Below are 26767 nucleotides of genomic sequence, written 5' to 3' on the forward strand. Positions count from 1 at the left end.
GCCCTGAACCATCCTACGTATATTAACGGTTACCTAACAGCCACGAGAGACATTCTACATTCGTACACAATGGCCAAAAGAAAGTGTCTAATGCGATAGTTCTTCGTTAACTTAGTGCAATCAAATGCCGAATATGCCACACCCATCTGAAACGCCAATGTGGAGAGCAGAAAAAGAAACTGTAAAGGGAGAGGCTCTGTCAAAGCAATCGAAAGAAACGCCTGCTGAAACGTAAAGGAGATCATATATAGCCAAAAGACTAAGGTGAAGTCAACATGCATGCACCGCACAAGGACAAACATGGAAAGCGAGAGGCTGCTAGGATGTCTTGTGTACGGGACACTCTCTCTTCCGCTCAAACCACTCCACAATGCACCTCTTATGGAACTTACAGAGACACTCTAAGCGGACTAGCGACTGTCCGACTTCGTACTCTTCCATACAGATCGTACATTCTTGTTCCGCGCCGTCCTGCCCAATGCAATCTTTCTCGGTCGCGGTGAACGCGAGCATCCGCACCGGGAGCTGGGTCTGCGAGACAGGGCTTCCGCTCGGCGGGCGGCCGTGGTTCGCTATGCATTCTCGAATATGCGCCTCTCGAGCATCTTCATTTCCATCCGGGCCAATTGCTGGTAGCTCGCATTCGCAGATTGGGCAGATGTCGCACTCAGCTACGGGCCGTGATGATCTCGACAAACCGCGCTGCCTACTTGTGGACTGCTCTGGCTCCATAGGCGGAGCGATCAAGGAACTGGACCTGGGATAGTGAAACGAATGTCTCGATGCGTTGAGTGGTGGGAGTTGAGAGCTTGACGCTGGGCCATAACTCAGAGGACGGCCTTGGAACGACGGGGTGTACGCGCCCCCGAAACCAGTAAAGGCTGGGTAGTCGCTGGATCCCACGGTTCTACGAGAAAGTCTAGATGTGAAAGTATCCGGCTACGGATGTCAGTCACCTGCATGACTTCAAGATGTAGGGACTTACAATCGAGCCATGGTGTTGGCGAGATGGAGTTGATAGCGAATGATATGACCGGTGTCGGGACCAGCCTGAACCAGATCCAATATTATCGTGCGGGCGCACAGGAGGATACCCAGCCGGCGGCTCAGGATTCGGATCGGGAACACAAGGGTTACAGAGTCTCACTTCTTCGCCGCCACCGAGGGCGGGGTTCAAGGCCGCTGGTGACAACGAAGAATCGTCTCTATCTAGATTAGCAATCTGCGTAGCGCGTTGCGCAAGAGCAGAAGCGCTTAACCGATCAGAACTCGGGGGATGGACAATATATTGCCTCGGGATTGTAATCCGATGCGGTGAACATGAGGCGCAAACAACCCGACCGCATTTCCGGCAATGGTGCTTTCTATACCAGAAGCTAAAGGTCGTCCGACAAATAGGACACTCCGTCACCTCCGTGTCTGGCTGCCACCGCGGCCGATTGTACTCCACATACTGATTGTCACCGCGAGACCATGAGCTCTGCCGGCGGTCGCGACCCTCGCGAGGCCTCTGAGAAGCCGCTTCTCGAGGCGACGACGATAAGTCAATTGCTGTTTCGTAGGTCGAACCCGATAAGGGAGCATCCGTCTGCGTTTGAGATGACGTGTTCAAGATAGGCCTGCTATCCATTTCGACTCTACTGCTCGACCCGACTCTGAGGGGTCTCGCATAGCTCGTATCAGGGACCTCCGGGTTGACAAGTCTTCTCTTCCGGTCAGGACCTGTAAGCGTAGGTCTCCTTCTTTCCACACGTCTATCTAGAAGAGGGCCAGCTTCGCGTGTTCTTAAACTTTCCGAGCTCGCATGGAGCCTGAGTCCGGCGGTGGTTGTAAGTGGCAGTGACGGGTCGGGCGTAGACGATGCGAAATTCGACAACGACATATACCGCACAAACGCGGTCGGGAGATGCGAGTTTAGAGATGTATTATTTCTTAAAGCTCCAGGAGAGACCAGTCTCCGTCGTTTGCCCAGCGGGCGGTCATTGACTGGGTGGCGCGACGATTCCAGGGTGGGACGGCCGGGGATGCAGAAAGCGCCGATAACGAGTAACCGCCCAACTGACGGACGGGAGACGTTCTAGAGATAGATATAGAGGATAAGAATTGGAGAGAGGAGAGGTGAGAAAGGGAAATGATGGGGAATGATAAGAATAATTGAAGAGCGTAGTGAGTCGAGACAGGTCAGTTCAACTGCAGGCGGATAGTCTCGTGACAGTCACCCAGCGACCGCAAGACCGCGAAACACCGCGCTAATCTCTAACCAGAGCGAAATATGAGGAACAAAAGAGAATGAAAACAAGCAAAGAGTTGGATTGAGCGGAAGAAGGCTGAATCCAGAGAGTTTGAGCCTGGAACAGCGTGCCTGGTCTTATCACCGCCACCACAACAGTGCCCGAGAAATTGCCGCGGTGCTCGCAAATGACAACAAACCAAATTTCTACCAGCGCCAAGATGTCATCTGAAATAACAGCCAGCCCATATACAACCCGAATCAGGGAAATGATAGGGTCAAAAGTACTAAGTGGCCTTTGCAGGCGCAGAGATCAGAAGACCTCGATCATCGACCATGACTCCCCTACGACTGAAAATACGTACTCCGTACCGCTCTGCTGAGTAATTACCTACATAGGGTGCCCGATCCAAAGAGCCCCATGGAAGCACCTCGATTTCTACAAAGACCCGCTTTACAAGAATTAGATATATTATATTTTTGATCAATACACGAAGGGCAGCTCCAATAATATGCTTTTCCATAGAGCCAAGTCGCGCACAAATAAACAGGAATGGCTTCATAAGGTAACAAGGCGATTATAAATAGACCAGGATATCGCTTCTTCTGAATAAAGGTAATAAGGAGATTCGTCATACGGATATCAACACATACATAAAATCCGATACGCTGCTAAGCCAACATGTATGTCAAGAAATGCGAGAGCCTATCATGTGTATCGTGAAGAAGCGCGAGAGGGTTGCGATCGGTTCCCTTCACTGGGAGTCTCATTCACAAGTTCGGCAGCGCTTTCGGTAAACGACGGTTCTTCAGCATGGCCCTGATGGATATTGTCCCGGGTACGATGTTGGGCAACATAGCCTACACTAGAAGGCCGCTCGATGCGAGATTGGGCGGTTCGTTCGTGGCCAGATGATATGGACGCTGAGGTAGAAGCAAGAGAGTAATTTCGATCGCGAGAGGGTGAGCTGTTTGCGCTGAACGGCAGCCGCGCAGAGGGATGGGCGGGACGGAGAGAAGAATCATCGCCGCCCTGATCATCTTCATTGCGATCTAACGCTCCCTGAGACGCGCGCCTTTCGCTTGACACAGAAGGAGTCTTCGGTGCTAGTGGTGGACTCTGGGTATCACGGCGGGAGCCCATGCGGCTTGGAAGTTCTATGGTTCCGCCGGCATCAATGAGCGGCAAACTGAGCTGCGGAGTCTCATGTTCATCATCTTGTCTGCGATCTGATTCGTGAGGCACGCTGTCATTTTCCGGTGCGGGATTATCACGATGAACAGTGTCTTGATCACCAGGCTCATCTGTATAAGGTTCGTGGACTTCTTCTCTTTCTGAGATAAGACCGGGGGGAGGCGCTCTGGTACTTCGGACCACTTCGAAGCCCTTCCCTTTATCCTTTGTCTTTCCGCTAAACAGGTTTCGGAAGAACCCTGTCGCGGACGAGACAGGGCCTGTAGGATCCGCCGGTCCAGTCTTCAATTTTCTGGTGCCCGTATGTGAAAGCGGAGGGCCACGAACTCGGTAGTAGAAGTCCACTTCACGAACAGCATAGTCCTTTCGCGATCGCCGCGGTTCGTCGTAGTCCAAGTCGTCCTTAGGTGCTGGAATATAAGCCGGAGTTGGTGTACCTCTTCTGGAGACTGAGGGTCCCTCAATGGCATCGTCATCCATGTCTGCATCCCGGAAAAGTGTGGATGAGCGCCTTCTACCAGAATCCTCCGAGAACCCAGTCCGTTTACGAGGTCTAGGTGGGCGGTAATATGGGTCGTGCGGCTGCATTGCAAATATCGGGCCGATCTTCGGAGAGTTACTCCCAGTCGTTTGGTATCCAGAGCCCTGGAATCCCCCCAAGGTGGTAGGTGTATATAAGCCAGCGCTGTTGGTTCGACTGTGGGATCTTTCTCCAGCGTCATAAATCGCACTGCCCTTGCTCTCGTTCACAGTCGCTCGGTTCAATAGTAAAGCAGAACTGCCAGAAAGACTTCTAGGTCGAGAGCCTTCAAACTGAGATGAGAGTCGATCGTCCGTATGTGCCAGCATTGCCGCATCAGAAGCCATGCTTTGCCGCGTAACGACGTCACGCCTTGGAAGGCGCCGTGACAATTGACGCATACCAAAGACCTGGAACTTTGTTAACTACTTGATAAGAAGTAGGACAGTTACCAACGTACCTTGACAAGGCCTCCGCGAGTGGCACCGGCCTCGTTGCCTCCTGCACCCAGCAGGCGAGCAGTAACTTCGACTAGGGTCTGAAGAGCGTTCAGAAAGAAGCCGAAAACAAGAACCAGGCCATGAAGCAGAAGAATAACATAACCAATCCAAGCACGAGCCGCTTGCGAGATACCGAGGGATGGAACAAAAACAATGCTAAGTAGTATCGTCAAGAACCGCACAATAGAAATGCAAATGTGATAAAGGTTCATAGAAGACGGAGAAGGGAAGGGTCGGAATGCTATAATCGTTAGGACTGAAACAACCTCACAGATTGCCAAGAGGACAATCTGGGCTATTCCTGACGCTTGAACTGCGCCAATTGCAACACCACGGGCGAAGGATATGAATATTGGGATCACGGCATAAGCCGCCGCATCGTCCGAGAAAGTATTGTATAACGGGCCGTACAAGAGTACGGTGGGTAGGTCATCAAAGAGGTATGATCTCGGGCGAGTAGTGATGATTAACCGGATAATCCAGATGGAAAAGCATATTAATATGAAGATGACAACACCTGCTAGTGCCACACAGTAGGCAGGAGACTCGCTGGCGACAATTAGTTGGAAGAAAGAAAGCGAAATTAGCGGTAAAAGAAAGAAATTATAGACGATTCGGATGACATTGCCGACAGTGAAGGGCATGTTTTTGGCGCGAAGGTCCTCTTCCGGAATTCTGGCAAGTTCACGATATAGCCAGCGGAACGCGAAAGCGAACTGGATCAGGAGTATGATTATTCCCACGATCGAAAGGAGCCAGACCATCATCCCTGGCCATAAATCGCGCGCCCCATCCATACCAACGAATCTTTCCAGTCTATCCAGGCCGCGGGTGCCGTTGACGGCGTAAACTCCATCAACAACCGGGTTTCTTCCAGTCCCGAAGAAGCTCTGGTTGAACATAAGGGATGACCAGGCAGCTTGACTGACTACTGGCTGATAATATCCGGGATAATTCAGCGATAAGGCACCTGTAAGAACAACGAACTGTATGTACTGGAGGCAATCTCCGAAACCGGGAGTCACGAGTCGCAGGACGTCTTCATCGCGGCCGTAATTGCTGGTCCAACGGAACGGGTCTGTCGTTCCCCATGGGCTGTATATCGCGGCAGAAATAGTGGCCAATCCCACTAGTACCAGTATGGAGAGCGGCACAAACGCCAGCACATTTTTCACGGTTAAGCCTAGATCCGGGGTAATGTTGACAGTTATGCACCCAAGTCTATCGGCGGCCGCATCGCCAGATATGATCGTGAATGTTGTGTGGAGGGTTGAGAAGTGGTAGGACGAGACCATGTCATGGTGGACGGAGAAGGCTCGCAATGCAGAAAGATCGGTCCTTTTATCAAAATCACGTTAGCATAAGGTCTGCCTCAAAGAAACAATCTGGAGAAAGGCTTACTCGTTTACATAAAATACGGGCCCTAGCGGACAATCTCCTTGGGTCACGGAATCGCAAAACCTCGACGGTTCGGAATATGGCCTAAAGCTAGCGACCTGGATAGAGGCTATAAGCGTCGAATAATTGTTGTTATCAACATCCAGATCAATGATCTTTCCAAAGGTTGAATTCGGGTTATCCCACTGGGGGTCGTCGGGCGCCGGATAGTCGGCACTTCGATTAGCAGTGCCAGTCACGTTGCCGTAGACTATAACATCAAGAGGGTACAGCGAGTTTGTCATGTTCAGAGTAACCCAGACATCGAGTGGGACAAACTGCAATTGTCGGGGACTCGAATCGACAATGGACTCATCCAGGCAATTCTCGAATTCCAGCAAGGCAGCGGAGGCCGACGACATAACCGACAGTATCACCAAGGCCGTCCACCATAAACCTAACCCAAACGATGTGCCTCGCCGCGGGCGTCGTCGAAAGGTATCTCGCCATTTCCGATGTTGTCTAGTAGACGGTCTGCCTAAAGGTTGCTTTGATTGAGGCCGATGGGAGACGGTCGAAGACCAGGGTTCCTCATGCCATCTCGCGTTATAATCGAAATCCATCGCGACCTTTCTATATGAATGGGATGACCCCCTCGGGGAGGCCAGCCCCTTGTCGAAGATTCAATCCACGGTGTCTTTGCCAGATTCACAGAAGCGTGATTTTTTATCAGTGACGGTTGCCTGATAAGCTCGTATCCGCAGCACCCTTCAGACGACGAGAACCGAAGTCGGATAACTGTAAAAGAATTTTTAATCAATCCCCGATAAAACCCTGTCCGACAATCCCAAACTCCAACCGCAGATATCACGTCGCTTACTCCTCTGGGTTCCGAGCTTGACAGCGTAGGGGAGGCGCAGTTCCGGAAACGGTGGGGAGACAGAGGCTCGATCGGCGAAGGGAGGAGGTAAACACGGTAACAGGCGCTCTCGGGATAAGGATGGGTCACGTCGAAGTTGGAAGCGCTACGTTTGTAGCCTGAGAGACATTATTGGTAAGAGAAAAGAAAGAAACATTAAAGGTTGGAATGCAAAAAACTAAACTGTGGATGGAGACTGCTGCGCCAGCATGTTTGCTCGCTTTGCTGTTGACCGGGGCGGTGGGATGGGCAGCCGGTCTTCTAAACTTGGAAACACTCGACCTAAATTTGTAGTATAAGCCTCCTCCTCCTCCTCCTTTCGCCAGTGGGCATTCGACATCCACTCGTGTCTCAGAACCGCTCACTACAGCAGTCCAGCCATTGCCCCGTTGACTATTCTACGCCCTTCTACATCGTCCAATTTGTTTCGTTCCTTAGTCTTAACGTGCGTGAGCCGGTATCTTGCTGACAGCACTTGAGCTCTCCAAAGAGTTTCTTGCTCTCCAAAAGCGAGGCTTCAGTCAATCCCAGGCCGATTATGCTTAGATAATGTCCTACGAGTGAACTGTCACCTTATACCCCGGTCCGAGGATTGGTCGGATCTCAGCTTCCCTGTATTCTCGCATTCAGGGTTACTCAGAACCATCCTGAGGACGAACCATGTTAAACGACGGCGAGAGAGGACGCCATAGCTTACGGCCGATTTTTGACCAATGGTGGTCAGTCGGACTTCATGATTTATGAAATCGAGACTGATCTGTACCGATCGAGGACTAGCACTTGCAATAAATAAATCCTCGCTTGTTTTAGGGGCGTGGATTCGTCCCTACATCAGCTGGATCAAAATATTAACGCGAGCTTTGACCATCCTGTACAGAATAGGTAGTGAGCTTGTTTTAAATACTAATACTTCTGCATGATTATGAGTATTTGTGTGCAACTCAATGAGCTAGCTACCCTAGGCATTTTGATATACTAACAAGCCTCTAAGCACTTGTCTCTACTATAGAAAGTTTGGTATATCGCAATATATTGTGCAGAGTGTTTATATCTCCAAAAATTGCTCACAACTATTTATGGAGAGAATCAGTAGGCGATCGGGACAATATATAATCGTGTCCTATACAACTCTGCAAGTGATAAGCGTACCAACAACTGTCCTGGAAATTCGCACCCAGTAATTTGTTCCAAGCACAATCAACTTAATGAACTAAATTGGAGCTAGAGTTAACACTACATATTGGCATGGTTCCCGCCATCTAACTGCTGGCATACTGAAGAACATCCTGAACTGCTGTTCAAACCCACTAAGAAAATATGAGAACAATTCACAGTCTACATAAGTTTTGATCGAGTCATTTCCTTGCTAAAACCCAAAGAATATACCAGTAGGCAGGCATAGTCTTAAAAACATGGAAATTGTAAGATGTCCTTGAATCCTGTGCTTTGAGGTGCACGAATACGATCCTCGAACCTCAGCAAGACAGACTAGAGTCAACAACCTTACTACAGAGCGTAGACAAAGAAATAAATTGCCGCCAATGCATAATTCCGCAGCCACAATTATAGTATCTATTAACCGGAATGTATGAATTTGGCAAGCCGAAGTCCCGACTTTGCTTACACTCTCCTTGCATTCCTTCATTATACTCAGTTCTCGAGTACCACAGCCTGCAGAGATTTATTTTATTTTTTTTGTTAAATGGTTTCGTTTGATAAAGTACGTGAGATATGTGATGGGCTGGGACCCAGCCCAAATCAGTAGATTCGCCATATTGCTCATGATAAGGAAATAGATGCCCGTTCACTACTGTCTCAACGAATATGTTGACTTGCCAAGCTAGTAATAGTAGGAATAAAGGACAATCTCTTAGAGACTCGGCCACTCCGGGACTGATGCAGCAGCAGGATACACTGCCTGAAGCGGACGACCCGGGTCCAACCTGGGCTCAGCTGGAGCCACGACTTTAGGCACTGGACGCCTGAAGATCTTGGAGTCGGCAAGAGACCGAACCTTTCTGTCAATCTGTTTCGATTCTCCCCAAAGTTGTACTATTCGTTGACGGATAGGCGTGAGATTGAGTTTGTGCCTTGTACCTTTGTGCCGCTTATACCATTCCCTCTTTGTGGCGGTTCCTTATCATAGGGCGACTTGTGGCGCATCCACGTTGAGCGCCAGACTTGGCCTTCTGCACAGCCTTGTTTACCCCTGAGGTCGAAAAGATGGTTCTGTTCAGGCAAAACCACAGAAGTCAGAAGACTTGACCGTTCAACGAGGTCCGCGAGGGCCCACTGGCGACGGCGACTGCAATTGCTCCTGTCAAGGTACAGAGGATAAGGGAGTCAAACGGATGTTGTCTGAGACGGAGCATCGACCAGTTTCAGGATGACGGGGCGTGGCCACCAATGGATAGGCACAGACGGCGCGCGGCAGTGGGGCTCCATAGCCGGTTAATTGGAACTGTTCCTCAGATAACTGCTTTGGCGCTAAGACAGCGAAGGGGTTTCATTTCTTTTTCGGTTCGGCCTCTCATGAGTCCACGTCAGTTTCAGTCTTGCTGCAGCGGAAGATTTACCCAGCAAGTTCAATGCTTCCTACGGAAGTTCTCAGGGGTACTGGGCGGGCCAGCAGATTGTCGATGATATGAAGGTCGAGTGCGAATGAACTGCCGATGCTCTATATCGACAGCGCAAAGACGTAGGTATGGGGCAGAAGCGCCGTTGGGCGATAAACGGCCTAGCGCTGCGGGAATGGGCGGCCTCCCGAGGTCCAATTGCATTATTATCTCCATAGCTCTAGCATAGAGAGCAGCGATGAAGACTTCACTGAAATTGCACGAAATTGCACGAAATTGCATCTACCATGTAGCGTGAAGACGACGGATCAGACTCGTTGATATATTTAGGAGCTCTAATAATACAAGGCGCTCGTCGTCTCAGATGCTTGTTCTGCGCACGTGACCCCGACGAAGCAGCTATGGAGACTTGCAGGAAGCTGCCAGCGAATTGACCACAGATTGAAATACCGTGGCCTAGGGACTTTTCACGGGTCACTCCAGGCTCAGTTTTTATTCCATTCTACCGATAATTTACTCAGGAACGTGGTGGCGTTAATACTTTGGCGGTGGACTACGGAGTAAAAAGTATTGCAGCCGCGGTCGGGGAGGCTTCGTACTACGTAGGCTTCCACTGCCTCCCACCTGCAGTGTCCCAGCACGGGCTTGTCTCCATTCCACTTTGTTCATCTTCCCTACGCATCTTCCCACCTTCTCTCCCTCGTTTTGACTTTTCTTTTTTCTATTTCTTTGACCGTTATCCTTCACCGTTTCAAGCACTGCTTCAAAGTCATTCAGGTACGGCTGCTGGCTCAGCCCAGGCAATCCTCGTTCTTGAGTGCATTTTCCACCCAAGTATCATTCTGAAAATCCCCACCACACTGTGCACTATCATCGAATCTGGGGAGTGTTGTTTATCTTGAACTACTCCTGCTTAGCTCGTCCAGGTACCTCCCTAAAACCCCTCTTCGCCCCTCGAAGTTGTGCAATCGCCCCTTCTTACACTTCCCGTCTGCTTTCTTGTTCCTGAATGGTCATTGAATAATTGGTCGCGGTAGATCGCTCGTCCCCGACTCCACACCAGACAGCGCAAGCAATCACGCTTGGTGGCAGGAGCACCGTCACCTCTTGGGAAGAGTTAAGAACGCTCGTCGGCCCCGGAGTTTATTCTCAGCTAGTCTACCTCCCCCTTCTTTTCTACTCGCAACCAGTCTCCGCACCGCACAGATAACGCCAGGGGTCGATATCTCGATACGTACATTTCGCTGGCGCCGTCCCCTTTCCCACCTCTCCTATTTGTCGAGATCGTTACACTGCGTCATTCCGGTCATCCACATATACTCGTTTGTCTCCGAGCTCCTCATAGTTTCGTCCGCGATCGTAACCACCTGGTGTTACTACGCGGGGAACGTTCTGAAGAAGGCCAAGAACCTTCAACGAGCCTCACCGTTATCATCGCCTGATACCCTGCAATGCGCCATAGTAGATTTGACAAGTTTTGAGAATATACGCCTGATAACGACCACAATGTCTGCCAACGATCCTTTTTCATTCGTGGACGCTGAACCCAAACCGACGCCCAAGAGACCGCATTGGAGGGAGAAACTGTTCTCACGGGAAAAGCCCAAGAATACTGCCGACCAACAGGTTGAGGCGTTCTTAGCCCCTGTACGCTCGAAATCCTTATCTCACGGTGGGCACGCTGTCTCCACGACCGAAAGAGAGATCCCCGCTCCTCCTCGCCTAGATGTATCTCAGCGGTGGCCGTCCGCACATGAAACTCAGACTGTATCACCCGTTTCTAGTTCATCACCTCCAACAGACTCTCAGCTATCAGCTGCTCCAACATTACCACCGTTAAAGATTCGGAAAAACAAAGGATTGAGAGTCAAGTTTGCTGATGGCGCCCCCGTGTGCATTGGTGAAGGCGGGGACGAATCGGAGGAACCCACCATTGAAATCTCATTGAACCGGAGCCGTAGCCATAGCCAGAGTTCTAATCAACCGAATGACGTCGGCCAACCTCAGGCTGGAGGCCCCCAACTTCGCCTAGACACTTCTTTCGGCGACAGAGACGGTCTGAGACCGCGCGAAGGTGGAAGCCCAGGTGGTCGGGCACCGCTACTCATCAAAAATACGCAAGATGCTGATTTCCTGATGGCCTTGAACCTCGGCGAAAGTGGTTCTCGCTTGTCTTTCAGGGCATCACCGGGAGCCGATTCACTCGCTCAGCGTGTTCGCGCAAAGATGGAGCTCGAAGAAGGTCGTGCTTTGCAACAAAAATACGAAGATCCCACCTCACCAAATGAGAGAACTCCGGAAAGCCCTAGCTCATTATATGAGACACCTCCGAATACTGAACCGGAGCCTGCGTCGCCGCCAAGTCCGCTTCGTACTCCCCCGAGTCCAGAGAAGACACGCTCTATGAACGCTACCGATTTCACGTCCTCAGCTATTTTAGCGCCTGGCGGGGGTATGAAAAGCCTATCGCCGCCAAAGCCGGAATTGGTACGCAACGCCGCTAATGAAGAACTTCGTCCGTCCAGTCGGGAGAGTCGTACCAAGTCCGCGAGCCCGCAACCACCGAAATACTCGCTACGGTCCGTCGCGAATCAATTTGGAGAGGTGGCTTATGTTGAGTTTAAAGAGTATGCGGGGCGGTATCGGGATGTGATTAAGCTTTCCGCTGAAAGCGTCAAGCCTTTGATGGAAACGTCACTTACTGAGTGGGTGAGGGCTGCGGTCTGGTGGTTTATGCGAGGAAAGAAGAGATTAGAGGCATATGCGCGTTCGCGCTCACGACCGGACTCCCGCCCGTCTCCCGAGATGGCGCAGCAGGCTGTGATTGATCTCGCCAAGGCACTGTGGATCAACGAGACTATCGTCCCTCAGCACCAAGAAGTGACTCGCTATGGCGCAATGGGCGTTGATGCATTGGTTGCCGTGGTCAATACCACAGGTGATAAGCAACTGTCAGACCTGCTGGGGGTGCATCAATCTGTGTCGAGTCACCTGCGATCTCTGGCCGTATCAATTAAACGAAACAACATCTTGTCCGCCATACCTCCGGAGACCGAATCCGACACAAGCGTATGGGTTAGATATCCGTTCTTCGCGCCGGATGTGTCAGCAGTTCTTTCTGGGGCGACGTCGCGATCCATGTTGCTGGACAATAGTGGAAAAGGCCCAACCTTCGTACAAATGATGCCTTTAGGTGATAACAGCCGCTACTTTAGTTATGGGAGTATGTTTGTGGAAGTATCTGTGAGCTCCAGTGAGGACGATAGTCAGCAGTTCTCTATGCCTTGCGCCTTGTCTATTATCCGTGACCGCGCAGACTGGTATGTCCTCGCTGCCATTACCAGCCAGAGCGATTTGGTCAATGTGATGATTCAGCCCGACAAGAAGAAGGGACCGACATGGGATGACGTTGACTGGCAAGTTCGGACACACTCAATGAGGGTCAAACTCCCACGCGGATTTGAGTTGGATGTCATGTTCAAGGAAGATGATTTCAAGATGCTTTGGAACATTGTCAATTACACACTGAAAACTGAGGCTAGCCTGCAGCCAGAAGCGGGTGAATCGGTGATCTTTGAGTGTACGCTGAAGCTGTTCCAGTATATGGATCCTGGGACACCGAAGGCATTCCCAGCTGAATCTATCGAGCGGTGTCGTGTCAGGTTATTTGAGCGTTCGGTGACCGTGACTGAGGGGACGGGCACACGACGTGCTCACCGTGGTTTTCGTATTACGGTATTGACCACGCCTAAGGTAAAGACCTTAAGCAGCGTGCGTCACATCTTGGGTCACGGTGCGCCGATACTGTTTGGACTTCTTCGCGGTGAAGATGGCGCGCCGGCACTTGTTCTCAAAGTGAATGAAGATGGCCGCAGTCGATCGATGTTGATGACATTTCAGGAAACCCGCGAGCGCACTAACCTTCATTCGTTGCTTCTAGCCATGTTACCTAAGCAGAGAGAACTTAAGGTAGCAGACGTCCCGCTGCGTGCCTATACCATCGAACAGCCGGCCGACCGGTTCAATGGCCAACCGGCGAAGCAACACCTGCAATTCCCCGCAGGAACCGTTTGTGTTATCGACCAGGAACATGACTATGTTGAGCATGGCTACGGCCCAACTGTGTTGTCCGAGCATCTGCGGGCCTTTATTGCCTCGGAGTGGGGTTCCGTTACAGATCGGCTCAACCTTGGTCCTGGTGAACTGAAAATCAGCCTGGACATCAACAATCGGACCGGTCTCAGTTTGTACAGGCCGGCTCAGCAAGACTTGACCGTATCGGCTGCTGAAAACCTCATTCCGCCCGATATGCAAGACAAGTTGGCTGATTTCCTTCAAATTGCCATGGCCAAGCCAATGATCCGAAAGTTCGATTTCATGACGGTCAAGGGTATGTCTTTGCTTGTTTACTCAGAACTATACTGACTTCGTAGGATTGCATGAATTCGAGAAGGCTGTTACGGGCTTCACGGTCCTCTTTGATAGGTATGCTGGTCATGCTGTTGAGTATTCTAGTCTAACGTCACAGTGTTGCATCTTCATTCATGATTTCTCGACGCCGAATGGTGGTTCCCATCACCAAGAAGTGGGAGTCGAGCATGGCTCGAATCCAGATTGTTCGTCAGGACAAGGTCGTGCAGCTGCTAGCATTCCTCAACGACTTTAGTCACGGCAAATGCTTGAATTTCGTCCTTAAGAGCACCGACACATTCGAAGCTTTCAACCGCTCCGGAAAATACGGAGTCCGCATTGTTGACGCCAAGTTCGCGTTGCCAAAGACCGATGATGACCCCTCTTCTGCTTTCCTCAATCTCGACATGCCGGAGTATCCTAGCGAACACGACGATATTACCATTGCTTTTGATACAGAGGCTGGTGAGTTGCTTGCACGAACCATAAGACTAAAACTGACGACGGAGAACAGATCGATTCAACTTCCAATCGGCAGCGCCCGCTTCCGTCCGCGAGCCCTCAAGAATGGCGTCCCTGCGGCGGTAGAAAGTTTAGTAGAATCGATCAGTTGCTGGAATTGCTAGCAGGCTTGCTGTCTTCGAAGTTCGGTGGCTCGTCGGGCACGCAATCTCCACTGACCCGCCGGTCACGTGTATTTATCCCCTCATTATGAACCGTCTTGCGGTTCTCGCCCTCTTCCCCTCTTTAACCCACAGTCAAACGCAATGCTTCCAGAAGGCCAGGACGTTGGCGCCTCGACGCGCTCACTGCATGCAGACGATGTGCTAAATGTCGTCACTGATGTTGCGCCTCCAATTCATGTTGCGACCACCTTCCGCTATTCCGATGACCCGGCCAAGTTGATGCCGGCGGCAGATCTCAATGGGGTAAGGATCCCGGAAATTGTTCCTTCCAAGAGGTTAACGGCGCAGACCCTCGAGGAGCAATCGTCATATATCTACTCGCGTCTCACTGCGCCAACTTCTACCCGGTTCGAAGCCATTCTTTCGTCTCTCCTCAACGGCCAAGCCATCAGTTACTCATCGGGGCTGTCGGCATTCCATGCGGCTCTCACCCTTCTAAACCCTCGTAGGATCTCGATCGGCAAAGGATATCATGGATGCCACGGTGTGATTGATATTTTCAACCGTCTGAATGGACTTCAGAAGCTGGATCTGGATTGCCCAGCCGAACAGCTGGAGGCTGGGGATGTCATACACTTGGAAACTCCAGTCAATCCTGAAGGGACCTCATTCAATATTGAGCAATACGCCAAGAAAGCACACTCTCGGGGAGCTTATCTGATAGTTGACGGAACTTTTGCCCCGCCGCCTCTGCAAGACCCGTTCAAATTTGGTGCTGACCTGGTGCTGCACTCTGGATCCAAATACTTTGGAGGGCACAGCGATGTCTTGTGTGGAGTTCTCGCCACTCAGAACAAGGAGTGGGCGCAGCAATTGCTCAGAGACCGTGTTTTTCTTGGTGGAGTCATGGGCAATCTGGAGAGCTGGCTCGGTGTCCGGAGTTTGCGGACCCTGGAGGTTCGTGTGCAACGGCTGAGCCAGAACGCGACGAATTTGGTCTCGTGGCTCCACAACGCGCTACAGATTCCAAGCCCCGCACCCGGCAGCGATGAAGAGGCGACGCAGAAAGTGCTGGAGCAGGTTTTCCACTCCAGCCTTCAAAAGGACGACGAGTCCTGGCTCCTGAAGCAGATGCCGAACGGGTTCGGGCCTGTCTTCTCGATCACGATGAGAGAAGAAGACTATGCGCGCCACCTGCCAAGCAAGCTTGCCCTGTTCCAGCACGCGACCAGTCTGGGTGGCGTAGAGTCGTTGATTGAATGGCGGACAATGTCGGACAAGACGGTGGACCGGCGGTTGCTGCGAGTTAGCATTGGGTTGGAGAACTGGGAAGATTTGAAGCGGGATCTGGTGAATGCGTTTAGAGCACTGGTTTAGATATCACCTATATACTGAATGACTTACGTCGCGTACCGGATCCTGAGTAAACAGAATACCTGGTAGAAAGTCTACTAAGATAAGATTTCCCAATAAAGATCCCCACACCCCACTTTACCCAAACTCCTACACCTCACTACCTCACTATTCCTATCCATCATATCTCTACAACTCCGCCCGTCTCGCCCCAATAAAGACACAGGAAGATAAGAAAAAAAAAAGAAAAAGCAAAAGACAGAATGTCCACATTCCAAATCCACTACTTCGCCAGCGCCTCCACCTATACCGGCAGAAACACTGAGTCTCTCCCTGCCCCGCTGCCACTCTCCTCGCTCTTCGATACGCTCGAGGCAAAGTACCCTGGCATCAAGGAGAAAGTGCTCTCAAGCTGCAGCATTAGTCTGGGTGATGAATATGTCGATCTTGTTTCCGATGGGGAGAAGAGTGGGAACGAGGGGATCCTGATCCAGGGCGGCGATGAGGTTGCCATCATTCCGCCAGTCAGTTCGGGATGATCTTCTTTTCCTGAATAGGAGATGAGACTCGCTATTGTATTTGGAAAGCTACACTTGTTTTGATGTGGTGGGTGGGTAGGTGCTGTCAGCAATTTGGTGCGTTTGATGCCGCACAGCGGTTCGTTCGAGTCATTTGATGCTGATACCATCAGGCGTAGGTGTGTTTTTGAAGCGCTGCATCCAATTATATAATTCGATGTCCATCCGAGAGGCCTTTCTACTCTACCGTACAGCAACTCAGGCGTTCGAAGAGAAATGAGTTCCGTGCCTACTTGGAGGCAAAAAAACAGGCGGCTAGGAGTCGCGTCATACCTATTTACATATCCACTCTTCATATCCTTGCCATCTGGTGATGGACCAAGACGAAATAAATGCGATGACCTTTTAACATACCTACGATAACTCTTGAAGTACTTCGTACATGTACCAAAGGAGAATTAGCTGCCAAGCCTGGGCCGCGAGCGTACTTTTGCACTCTGCAGCTTATTATAGATCTTATAGATCCAGATCTACAATACACACAGACGGGGCCCATGCAGCCGGCGGCAGACGAAACCGTTTCGTCGTCGCATCTAAAAACAACAATGGGAATGATTGGGCGGGAGATCATGAAGAAATTAGGCGCCAGACCCTGCGTCTAATCGACTTAAGCTCGACCGGGGGCGTTGGCTGTGATTGCACGGCGGTAGGCGCTGGGCGGGGCCATTCAGGTATATCTGCCCACTATGACTGCTACTATGAATATCAACCTCTGGATGCATTTTTTCGTCTGGGAATAGCTATTACAATGACCTATCCATAGCAGTTGTATCCACCATAGCTCCAGCTCCAACAGCCTCATCTTCTTTCGACATCGTGTATCCATACTGGCGCTTAATGATCAGCCTGCAGGCGACCCAGTTCCAGTCATCCGGGCGCCTTCTTCCATTCGCTCTTGGGATACTTGATCTGGACAAAGGCCTAGAACCTCAATTTGTGGCTATACTATGTCTAGATTCTCTGGAGTCCGGGCACAATTATATAAGGAGCCCATTGCCTGGCAAAGCAGCAGTTACAAACTTCAGCATTCATTCACGACTTCACTCACTGTCTCAAGCATAGCGGTTCCTCTTCGTTGCTTTCCTTTGCCTAGATTCTCTGACTTGACTTGATCTCCCACGTTCCTTTGACGACTCAAACTATCCTCCAGATATATCTTCTCTTTGACAGTTCGACTCCTCCTTACGACTTCCATAGAGCATCCCTGCTGGTACACGACGCTACGTGACGCTCTCCCCCACGACCGAACGACTCTTCCTCAGAATTTTTCTACCTCTACCATATATCCGCGAAAATGCCCGCGCATGGTGCCCTCGGTGCAACATTTCTCATCGCTCGAATCATCCAGACCTGTTCGCTCATCGCCATCATCGGCCTAACCGCAAACTTCATCGCCGAGATCGTGCGCTACGATGCGAAACCACCGGGAATCTTCATCGGAACAATCACCGTCGTATGTCCTCTGATACACTGCTTTGGACCAGCCGAGTGCAAATGCAGCCTGAAATGCTAATTGGTCTGCAGACATGCATCTCAGCTATTTACACAATAATCACATCTATCCTCTACATCGATGATATCCTCCCTTTCCTCGCGTCCGGAATCCTGGACTCCCTTCTGCTGATTGCAATCATCGTCGTCGCGGTGATCATCGGCAAGCCGCTCTCGTACCTCGAATGCGGTGAGATTGGTGACATTCTGTCCGGCGGCAACAGTGACGACGGATCCTCGGCATACACCTTCGCGACGCATCTAAGCTCGTACCTGGGCCATCTTAGCGGCGCAGTAGATTACGATAGCTGGGTTGGGGCGAGTAAGGGGGTTTGTGTCGAGGCGAAGAGTATCTGGGGGTTGAGCATCGCTATGTGGTATGTTTCATGGGGATGTGGAGTTATTGCCTACGGGCGAAGAAGCTAATGAGTGTTGTGTTGCAGTATCATGTTCTTTTTCACGGCCGTGTGCTGTGCTTGTCTCTGGAGGCAAAGAAGGGCTGCTGCGGTCGGTGGTAAGGAGGTCGAGTAGTTTATCTCCTGCCCAGGATCTCCTTCCTCCGGTCTCAGTGCCCTGTATTCTATTGCGAATCTAGCTAGGATTGCTTGCGCAGACGATCGACGGTGACGAGGATGAGGCGGTGATGGAGATTATACGAAGCTAATATAGGCACGCTGCTGAGGTGTTTGGCGCATAAGCTCAATTGAAGAAAGCCCAGACGGTACAATGAGACGGACATCTTACATATTCGATCTTCCATATATCCGGTCGTTTCTTTCTCCTCTTTCCTCTCTGGTTAATTCTTCCCCCTTGCCCGTTTGCTTTTTCTATTTTGGATTTGCTTGCCCTTAATACTCATGTCTTCCGCACATTGCATGTACACTATGGCAATAATAGCATAGCATATATACTATAAAACTGGTCAGCACTCTGTGAGTGTGCTTTGCTCCTGTCAACTTCTTTGTTTATCATACCTAGCTGTCTTGCATAGGGAATGACTTACGCTAAGTACATACGCCAGTATTACTGGCGTACGATGCTGAACTGAACCCTAGCAAATATAACAGTAGAAAAGGAAGCGCGGTTGTAAGGAATAGGATGCTGAAATATACCTCTGGAAGACTTCCGTAGCCACGAATAGAGATAGGTTACTTATCAGTTATTTATATGAAGGAAAAAATTTGGTAATTTTAGGGTCTGCCAAAATGTGAACTGACTTGGTTAAGAGAACGCTCTACCAATTCTATAAATATACAAGGACTTACGTGCTGTGACTGGGAAGATCCTGGTACGGTGCACAAGCATAATGTTCTGAATAGAGGTAAAGTGGCCTTAACCTATGCATGAATGGTCGCAGAACACCCTGCATGCTGGACTACACTGCTTTTACAGAAATGCTAACAAGGATAACCCCCGCGTATTTGGAATACCTAGAAATGAAGGAAAAGCCAACATGGGCTTTCTCCCGTAGCATATGCTGTTTCAGCTACGAGTAGCGCACCACCTTAGTAGGTAATTAATTAGGTCGAGCCTCTTTGCCATGCAAATCGGTACAATGCTCAATATGCAATGACCGCGAGTAATGCCACGAAGTCCCCCGTTTCTTGATACAAACACCTTCGTAGTACGGCTTGTATTGTGCCTGCTGAACTGGCACGCGGTTGTTGTCTCTGGCCCGACTGCACTTTGGAATGAGATCCTCCTAGGGCTGAGGTTGTGGTTGGCTAACATGTGGGCATGCTAACAATGCCGCAAACCATAATTTCAAAGGCCGTGACGCATATATTTCTATTCATAGTCGTGAAGGACAAAGGAAATTGGCTACTCGCTCAGTGCGAATGCAGCTGCGAACGACCACCAACGAGCAAGATATGACAAACAATTCAGTGGAGGCTGGCAAAGGTGGAAATGAGGGCTATCCCAGAAAAAAAAAGGATTTTACCTGACCCTAGCAATCACGAGACCGACAAAAGCATGGATCATACCATAACACGTCCTGCTGCCAGTACTCGACTTCATATCGAGATAATAGTAAAAACGCACAAGGCCGTTAAGTCAGAGTGTTAAGCCTTAGCGGGCCGTTTGTAACCTTGCTTTTGGATAGAGCTTGAGATGTTTAAAGCGTCAAAAAGATACTTCGAAAATGCTGGATCAGCTTGCAGCGATGCGCCACTCTTGGGCCAACCTTTCTGACATAAATGCCCACGGCCATCCGTTTTCTGCCTCTGTTTTTCGAAGCAAATCAAGAAGACATCTCCGTGCTAGGGGGTCACGGACCCAGGAGCTACCTAGGCCTTGTCAGTTTCTTCGAAAGTAGTAAAATCAAGCCACTTACATGCGCATAATGCGTGGCACGCCATAACGCGGGCAGGCGGGTCACCGTCACTGGAGAGAGCAATGCCAAAGAGGATCCCTAGGTTTTTAGCCACATCATCCTGGACTAATCAGCATGGTCATTCCTTGAGTGTTGAGGCCATGCCTCGAGCTTTAAGGTAGGGATTATGCGAACCTCCATGCGAGCTTTCTGGCCTGAATTTGCCCCCACATACAAAGTGCGAAGCTCGTACTCCTTTATCAGAACCTTTGCCATGCAGATATGCTGCGCGGCGCTTGCTAATTAAAATCAGCACAGCTCAGAGTAGCCGCCTAAAAACCTACCATATAGTGATTTGGTGAACCAGATAACAGGGTAGGGCCTCCCTATTCTAGGGTCGGCGAGAGAGAAATGCAACGGCCGGAACCCGTCAGGTTTCCGCACTTCCCAGGCATTGATTCTATGCTTCAAGAAAGTCCTTTCCGCTGCAGTTCCCTGAGGGTCGTGCACGCCATAGCAGTAGTTGATGGCACCCGCCAACAGCCATACCGCACGGTGAGCCCAATCGCGATCGGTCTGGGATTCTTGCTGAGTCCACATCAATTGTAACCTCTCGTCAAATGCGCTCAGCTCGAGGCGCAATGGGTTCTGGGAAGCTAGCGCAAATTGTATATCTTGCATTACAAAGACCCAGAACGAGGCTTCCGCAAGGCCACCAGACACAGCACAGTCGACGTGGGAGCTTATATACACAGACCCGGCTAGAAGATGCCTTTGCGAGTCATTCGACGGGGCGTGGGCTTGTATTGTTAGTGCACTGTGGCTAATCATGCAACGGCTTGACATACAAGAAATTTGCTCAAAGAAGCGGAGTATTACGGTGGACGCCAGCAGAATATCGAGGCCTATGCCCGATTCCCAATTCGCAAGACCGGGAAGTAGGATAGCGATGCATTTCTCGTGATATTCGTCTGCGGTATTCGGAGGGACGAGGCTTGTCGTTCGAGAGAGGTGGCGAGCTGCGGTGGCCAAACACGCGTACAATAAAAGCGGGTAGGAAGGCGCCCGTTCTACAACGTCCATTGAGAACTGTCTTTCGTGGTCGCAGGAATCCAGCTAGGGCAGCGGCGTTAGCATTAAGTTGGCGACGAAGAGGTGAACATACCCAGGGACCAAGAGTTCTCTGAAAGTGTCGTAGAAGAAACGCTTCATTAAAATCTGCCAGTTTTGGATTATCGCGTGGAGTATCTGGTGGCATAAGGGAGTCCAACGATAAGGTTCGTGGGTTAGAGATCCTGCGCGCACCACCTGGAGGAAACGCCTGAGTAGGAGATGGTATTGAGGGTATGGTCGAGGTCGAAGTGCTGAGTCGAGCCTTGCGCATTCCTCTAGGGACAGTTGGTGACGTTTCCGCGGAGACTACGTGATAATCAGAGGCTGTCTGTTCCGTCTCGTCCTCAAAGCATACTGTATGAGTTAGACATGGATCAAAAGCACTAGGCTTCCACTTGAAGAGGTGGGCACACATTGAGTCGGCACATCTATCCAAACTTGGTCTTCCGGAAAAGACAAGTCACTTTCACCATAGCGAGGCGGGCCTTCGGACCGCATAGACGGATTCTGGCCATGTCGGAAGGCAACCTCCTCTGGCTTCGCTGGCGCAGGGATGCACTGCCGTCCTGATCTCTGGCAGCGAAGGCATTCAGTTCCGGTCTTATCACCTGCACACGTTACAAATATGGATGAGAGTTGAGGATGTCGAGGACTAACATTTGAGATGGCGTTTGCGGCACGTCAGACTGTGGGATACGAGGCACGGTTAGAGTAATCAACCAACATTGCAGATCGAGCGAGAATATCCCACTTACCAACCCCTCATAACGTTATCGACAGAGCTGTCTGAAGCTAGTAAGAGCCATAGATGAGAAAGTCATCAGTGCCGAACGGAGCAACCATGGACAACAGTATATACGAGATTCGAAGAAGCAAAACCATTCCTGAAACAAGATCGAGGATCCAGTAGTAATATAACGGATTTAGTGCAGAGCTGTTATCCAAAGAATCAGGAGCGCTAATGATGTACTCGATGCAGCTCAGGGCAAATGTGACAGTGATTGCGATGGGCAAAACAATGTCAACGGCCGAACTGTGGAGCAACCGTTCACGCAAAGTGGAGCCAGTCAAATTAGCACTGATAGCTCAAGGAGCCGAAAATAACGGCACCAAGCCCGGCAGAGTAAAAGCTTTAGACGAGGCAGGGAGATCCTTCCCTTTACTAGTCGTCTAGCAAGCTCACCGTTTCAGGGGTGATGCTTGTTAATTTGACTCTGCGCCCACATGGCAGGTGCTGAGGAATAATGAAGATGTTCGCAGGGGAAATGAAGCCGCATATCCACCCCTAACGGCCAACTTTGTCTCGAGCTTGGCTTCCTCGATTCGCTGCTCGTATTACTGTCCTTGGGGGGGCGGGCACCAAAGGTCTGTAAGCGACTTTGACCCTCTGGCGTCTGATCACTGCCCGAACGAGGCAATCCTCGCTGCAAAAGATGGAAACCTGCACAAGGCTTTGGAAGCTCTCAGTCTCGGCCCGTCAAGATTCAGGAGTGCCCCGGCGCCTTTCGCTGCATGTTGATTCCGGAATTTCTTTTGCTCTGCAGTTTTCGGCCATTCAGGGGTGACGGCTGTCAAATTGAGTTTGACCTGTGCATCAGCCCTGCGATTATTTAATGAAAAGCCGACCACTTGTGACGGATTTGGGAGTCATCATTTAGCCCCGGAGACGTTGAGAGCCCCTGTGAGCTGCAATAGGTCTAATCACGACGGCTGGGAGGATCCGAATGGTTGCGCAGTGTCTGCCGTCAAGTTTGACCATCTTGCTTAGCTGGATCCAGTCAAACCAAGGGCGCGTGGTCTGAGCTAAAGCTGCTCGCGACGCACTTTAATCTGTATGTCTGCAGTCTAGACTGGCGCTAGGTTGCAGATTCTGGAGTCTAGAAGTATTCGTGGTCCGTGAAGCTATCGGCCTATTGCCTTCTATGGTATGATGACACCCGTCTCTGCTCGACTGCCCTCGCTCTCAAGGACGAGCGGAGGGTCGATGCGAAAGCTGTCAGGAGCTGAAGCTGTCGATCATTGGGGCTAGCTCTTTATGGAGCTATCGCCGTCCTGCGGCCCCAATCCTAGGGTCCAGAGAGCGCAATCAGAGTAGTTAAGATACGGCACCAGAATGAATTATTGACATGCGGACAATTTCAAGGCTGCTACCGAGAATCGGGTCGGAACCGCACTCTAGTTTGGGAAAGATGCAATCTCCAGCAGCAAGTTGCACAAGGCTGCAGGTCCGAGTTTCACACGAAGGCGCAAGTTTGAGGTATGGGTGATTGGTCACAACTTTGATGGCCCAAGCTGCAGGTCCCTCGCAACGAAATTTGGGTAATGGGACGGGCGGGAGCCAGCAGAAGCTTGGAAGCAATGCAGATGCTGAAGCGGGAACCTTGGGAACTTCCAAGGCTGAGTCTTGGATAGCTGGGGAGGGAGATGCGGGGAGAGCTCAGTCAGGTGACGCCGTCACAAGCACCTTGACCAGAGCTCTTCCCTGTTTCTCGCCTCATCGTCACCATCGTCACCGTCATTCTCGTCATATCTCTGCCTTTCCCGTTGGTGCGGCCACCCTCGCTGTGAATTGACATCCTGTATACTATATCTAGCCACATTGCCTACAGAACTCGTCTTTGGAGTAATTCCCCGAACCTCGCCCGCCACACCGAATCGTAACTTCGCGGTCGTCATTCTATATCACTATCATCCCATCGTCTCACAGACGAAAGCTCTGGGTTTCTATTCAAAAGGTTTTATGCCCTCGTATCAGTCACTATGCCTATTTGGCTAATTATTGCAGGATGTCACTTCCTCGAGTCTCCTACTTGGAGTCGTGGGAAAACAATCCAGCCTTAGTTCGTCGTCATCAAGATCGCGACCAGAGCCCTGGCAGAGCAGTCCACCATGACGATGACGAAGAGTCCTACCACGACATTCCGGACAGCTCAGTAGCCTCCTCGTTTCCATCAGCCACCGATATTCCTTCTTCTCGGCATCGCCTGAATTTCAACCCGTATGGTGGTTTGGGATGGACTCAGGCCGTCGGCGCGGAAGATGACACCAATGCTCTCTCGAAAGCGTCCTCCATTGTTTCGAGGCAAGGCCAGGCCGATCGAACGGCTGAAGCAGGACGCGCGCGACAATCCGGGGATTCGCACTTCGATACCTGGGGGCCCTTAGAGACCACTGGTGCTTTCGAAGTTAGCAAGGCAAAGCGAGTTGGTGGGACAATTGACAGCCAATCAATATTGATATGACTCGCTGACTTTCTTCTAAAGTCCAGGTATCCTTTGCCGTGTTATACTGTTTCCTTGCCGCCGGAATAGTCTTCGGATTTGCGGCGATCAAGCCGGTATTCATCCGGGAAGGGGTCTACCATGATTTCTGCTTTGAAGGAGAGGATATTTGCTACAGACAGGAACTCAGCCTCAACCTGATGTTCACGATAGCGGCCGTGGCGACAAATGTGTCTGCGCTCCCGGTGGGAACTATTCTCGACACGTACGGCCCAAGAGTCTGCGGAATTATTGGCAGCACGCTTCTTTTGACTGGAGCCCTCCTCCTTGCTCTTGCCGAGCGCCTCCCGTTCGACGCCTACGTTCCAGGTTACCTCCTCTTAGCTTTGGGAGGGCCGTTCATTTTCATCTCATCCTTTCAGCTCTCGAACACCTTCCCGGCCAGGTCCGGGCTGATCCTTTCTGCCTTGACTGGTGCTTTTGATGCCTCGAGTGCCTTATTCCTTATTTTTCGGATCATAAATGAGAAGACGAATGGCTTCTTCTCAACTCAAAAGTTCTTCTTGGTTTACCTTGTAGTTCCTATATTCATAATGATTGCGCAGTTGTCGGTCATGCCAAAGACGTCATACAAAACGGCTGGAGAGCTCGTTCAACAAGCGGAAGATCACATCATCGCCGAAGTAACGGACCGTGTTGACGAGCAAATTCTAGATCGCGACGAAGGCGAGAGACAGCGGAATGATCGTCGGATGCATCGACAGAGCATCGTCAGCAAAATCCAGGACCTTCTCGCCGACGAAGCCAATGCATCTACTATAAATGATCTTGGCCTAGCATTGAACGACGGTAGAGACATCAACGAGGCCAATACGGCCCAAGCCAGACCTGGGCCAAATGTTCCGAACAAGCACATGGGTGGCGGCGTCTGGGGTGCAATGCATGGCTACTCTGCCGTTGAGCAAATCCGCTCCCCATGGTTCATTCTCATCACGGTCTTTACCGTCTTGCAAATGCTCCGGATCAATTACTTCGTCGCATCCATCAGACAGCAATACGAATATTTATTCGGCTCGGCTGAGGACGCGCGGCATATTAATGAACTATTTGACTTCCTGCTGCCACTTGGCGGTCTTTGCGCCGTTCCGTTCATTGGGACCATCCTCGACAACGCTAGCACTCCGTTCGTCCTTTTCGTACTGGCCGCAACGGCAACTGTAATCGGCGCGCTAGGTTGTATCCCAAATAGTTACATAGCGGCCTACGCCAATATTATCCTCTTCGTCATCTACCGCCCATTCTACTATACGGCAGTGTCGGACTACGCCGCCAAAGTCTTTGGTTTTCACACATTTGGAAAAGTGTACGGGCTGATTATTTGTGTCGCGGGCCTGGGAAACTTCGCGCAGGCTGGCCTGGACGCCCTCACATTCACGGTATTCAATCGCAACCCAATCCCAGTCAACCTCATACTTACTTGCTTCACGGCCGTGGCCGGCTTCGCGCTCATGCTATTCGTTGGGCGCAAAGCGGCTGTTATGTCTGCGTCGAATGAGTCTGAGACGCGGGCGGACCCGGAAGTAGCCTCCTTAATCCACAATTATGACGGCGTCGCGGCCCGAGACTGGGAGCGGGAGCGGCAGCCCCTTCTTTCGCCACGTTCAGTGCCTAGATCACAGCCACAATCTGCGTCGTATGGGAGCATGAGGTCTCCTTGACGCGTCCCTGTACTGTTCTGCAACAATGCGCCGGCCTGACTCTGTGCTCTCATCACTTCTGTTCTTCTCACGACCGAATCATGGTAAAGACCCCCTGATGCTGCTTCCTCGATGGAGTCGCACGGCAGAGAATTGAGGCCCCTTTGACTGATCGACAGAAGAAAGGGGTGACCGCACGATACTTCAGACCACGGCCAGCCTTGTAGCCGGCGCGGATCACTATTATCATCAGTAACTACAATGAGCAACGACCGCTATCTGTTAATGAATTAGACGATTAATATCCCTGTTTTATGACCTTTTGCCCTTGCTATCTATTACGTGGCTATGCTACACCCGCTCCTCTGTACACCGGTGTTAGGAATCTAGAATTTGGTCTATGAAAATGCAGCTTCAACATTTACGTAGCTACTGGCCATGGCCATGGTGCACAGCATTTTTTTTTTTTTTTTTTTTTTTTTTTTTTTTTTCCTTTTTTTTTTTTTTTTTTGGTCCTTCTCGAGACTGGATAACATACTATTGCAAGTATAATCGCCTTTACGATTCCTGCCTTATCACTTACCCTGTCAGGTGATACACCCGTATCTGCATCTGGACACTGTATGTAGTCTCTGCCGACTGTGAAT

General features: G+C 50.7%; 8 protein-coding genes across 8 annotated transcripts; 5 read left to right on the top strand and 3 right to left on the bottom strand.

Moving 5' to 3' along the window:
- Positions 1 to 4: 4 nt before the first annotated feature.
- BDW70DRAFT_134104 (phosphatidylinositol-3-phosphate-binding ubiquitin-protein ligase) lies at positions 5 to 2514 on the bottom strand. The gene is made up of 2 exons (XM_073736439.1): positions 986 to 2514; positions 5 to 939 (listed from the first exon to the last, which is right to left on the bottom strand). Exons 1-2 carry the CDS (start codon positions 1880 to 1882, stop codon positions 319 to 321), a joined length of 1518 nt encoding a protein of 505 aa, XP_073597098.1. The 5' UTR covers positions 1883 to 2514; the 3' UTR covers positions 5 to 318.
- Positions 2515 to 2720: 206 nt separating this feature from the next.
- On the bottom strand, positions 2721 to 6445 carry BDW70DRAFT_167100 (uncharacterized protein; the record flags this gene model as incomplete). Its single annotated transcript, XM_073742159.1, has 3 exons — positions 2721 to 4370; positions 4406 to 5783; positions 5847 to 6445. The coding sequence occupies 3 exons, from the start codon at positions 6443 to 6445 to the stop codon at positions 2940 to 2942; spliced, it is 3408 nt and encodes a 1135-aa protein (XP_073597099.1). The 3' UTR covers positions 2721 to 2939.
- Positions 6446 to 10823: 4378 nt separating this feature from the next.
- BDW70DRAFT_158956 (uncharacterized protein) lies at positions 10824 to 14315 on the top strand (the record flags this gene model as incomplete). The annotated part of the gene is made up of 4 exons (XM_073740622.1): positions 10824 to 13707; positions 13751 to 13802; positions 13846 to 14192; positions 14242 to 14315. The coding sequence occupies 4 exons, from the start codon at positions 10824 to 10826 to the stop codon at positions 14313 to 14315; spliced, it is 3357 nt and encodes a 1118-aa protein (XP_073597100.1).
- On the top strand, positions 14239 to 15763 carry BDW70DRAFT_30600 (cystathionine gamma-synthase). The gene has a single exon (XM_073743719.1). It carries the CDS (start codon positions 14495 to 14497, stop codon positions 15728 to 15730), a length of 1236 nt encoding a protein of 411 aa, XP_073597101.1. The 5' UTR covers positions 14239 to 14494; the 3' UTR covers positions 15731 to 15763.
- Positions 15764 to 15927: 164 nt separating this feature from the next.
- On the top strand, positions 15928 to 16603 carry BDW70DRAFT_134112 (MoaD/ThiS family protein). Its single transcript, XM_073736440.1, has 2 exons — positions 15928 to 16341; positions 16398 to 16603. The coding sequence occupies exon 1, from the start codon at positions 15970 to 15972 to the stop codon at positions 16243 to 16245; it is 276 nt and encodes a 91-aa protein (XP_073597102.1). The 5' UTR covers positions 15928 to 15969; the 3' UTR covers positions 16246 to 16341; positions 16398 to 16603.
- Positions 16604 to 16925: 322 nt separating this feature from the next.
- Positions 16926 to 18731, top strand: BDW70DRAFT_134114 (uncharacterized protein). The gene is made up of 3 exons (XM_073736441.1): positions 16926 to 17737; positions 17809 to 18152; positions 18219 to 18731. The coding sequence occupies exons 1-3, from the start codon at positions 17579 to 17581 to the stop codon at positions 18304 to 18306; spliced, it is 591 nt and encodes a 196-aa protein (XP_073597103.1). The 5' UTR covers positions 16926 to 17578; the 3' UTR covers positions 18307 to 18731.
- A 985-nt stretch (positions 18732 to 19716) lies between these two features.
- On the bottom strand, positions 19717 to 22065 carry BDW70DRAFT_30622 (Zn(II)2Cys6 transcription factor). Its single transcript, XM_073743720.1, has 9 exons — positions 21958 to 22065; positions 21860 to 21888; positions 21616 to 21810; positions 21255 to 21556; positions 20938 to 21205; positions 20434 to 20889; positions 20285 to 20388; positions 20111 to 20210; positions 19717 to 20063 (listed from the first exon to the last, which is right to left on the bottom strand). The coding sequence occupies exons 1-9, from the start codon at positions 21966 to 21968 to the stop codon at positions 19927 to 19929; spliced, it is 1602 nt and encodes a 533-aa protein (XP_073597104.1). The 5' UTR covers positions 21969 to 22065; the 3' UTR covers positions 19717 to 19926.
- Positions 22066 to 23716: 1651 nt separating this feature from the next.
- BDW70DRAFT_134118 (putative MFS transporter Fmp42) lies at positions 23717 to 26543 on the top strand. The gene is made up of 3 exons (XM_073736442.1): positions 23717 to 23937; positions 23988 to 24409; positions 24466 to 26543. Exons 2-3 carry the CDS (start codon positions 23989 to 23991, stop codon positions 26139 to 26141), a joined length of 2097 nt encoding a protein of 698 aa, XP_073597105.1. The 5' UTR covers positions 23717 to 23937; position 23988; the 3' UTR covers positions 26142 to 26543.
- The last annotated feature ends 224 nt before the right edge of the window (positions 26544 to 26767 follow it).

The sequence above is a fragment of the Aspergillus foveolatus genome, assembly GCF_047715535.1.
Source record: "Aspergillus foveolatus strain CBS 279.81 unplaced genomic scaffold BDW70scaffold_17, whole genome shotgun sequence".
Taxonomy (NCBI): domain Eukaryota; kingdom Fungi; phylum Ascomycota; class Eurotiomycetes; order Eurotiales; family Aspergillaceae; genus Aspergillus; species Aspergillus foveolatus.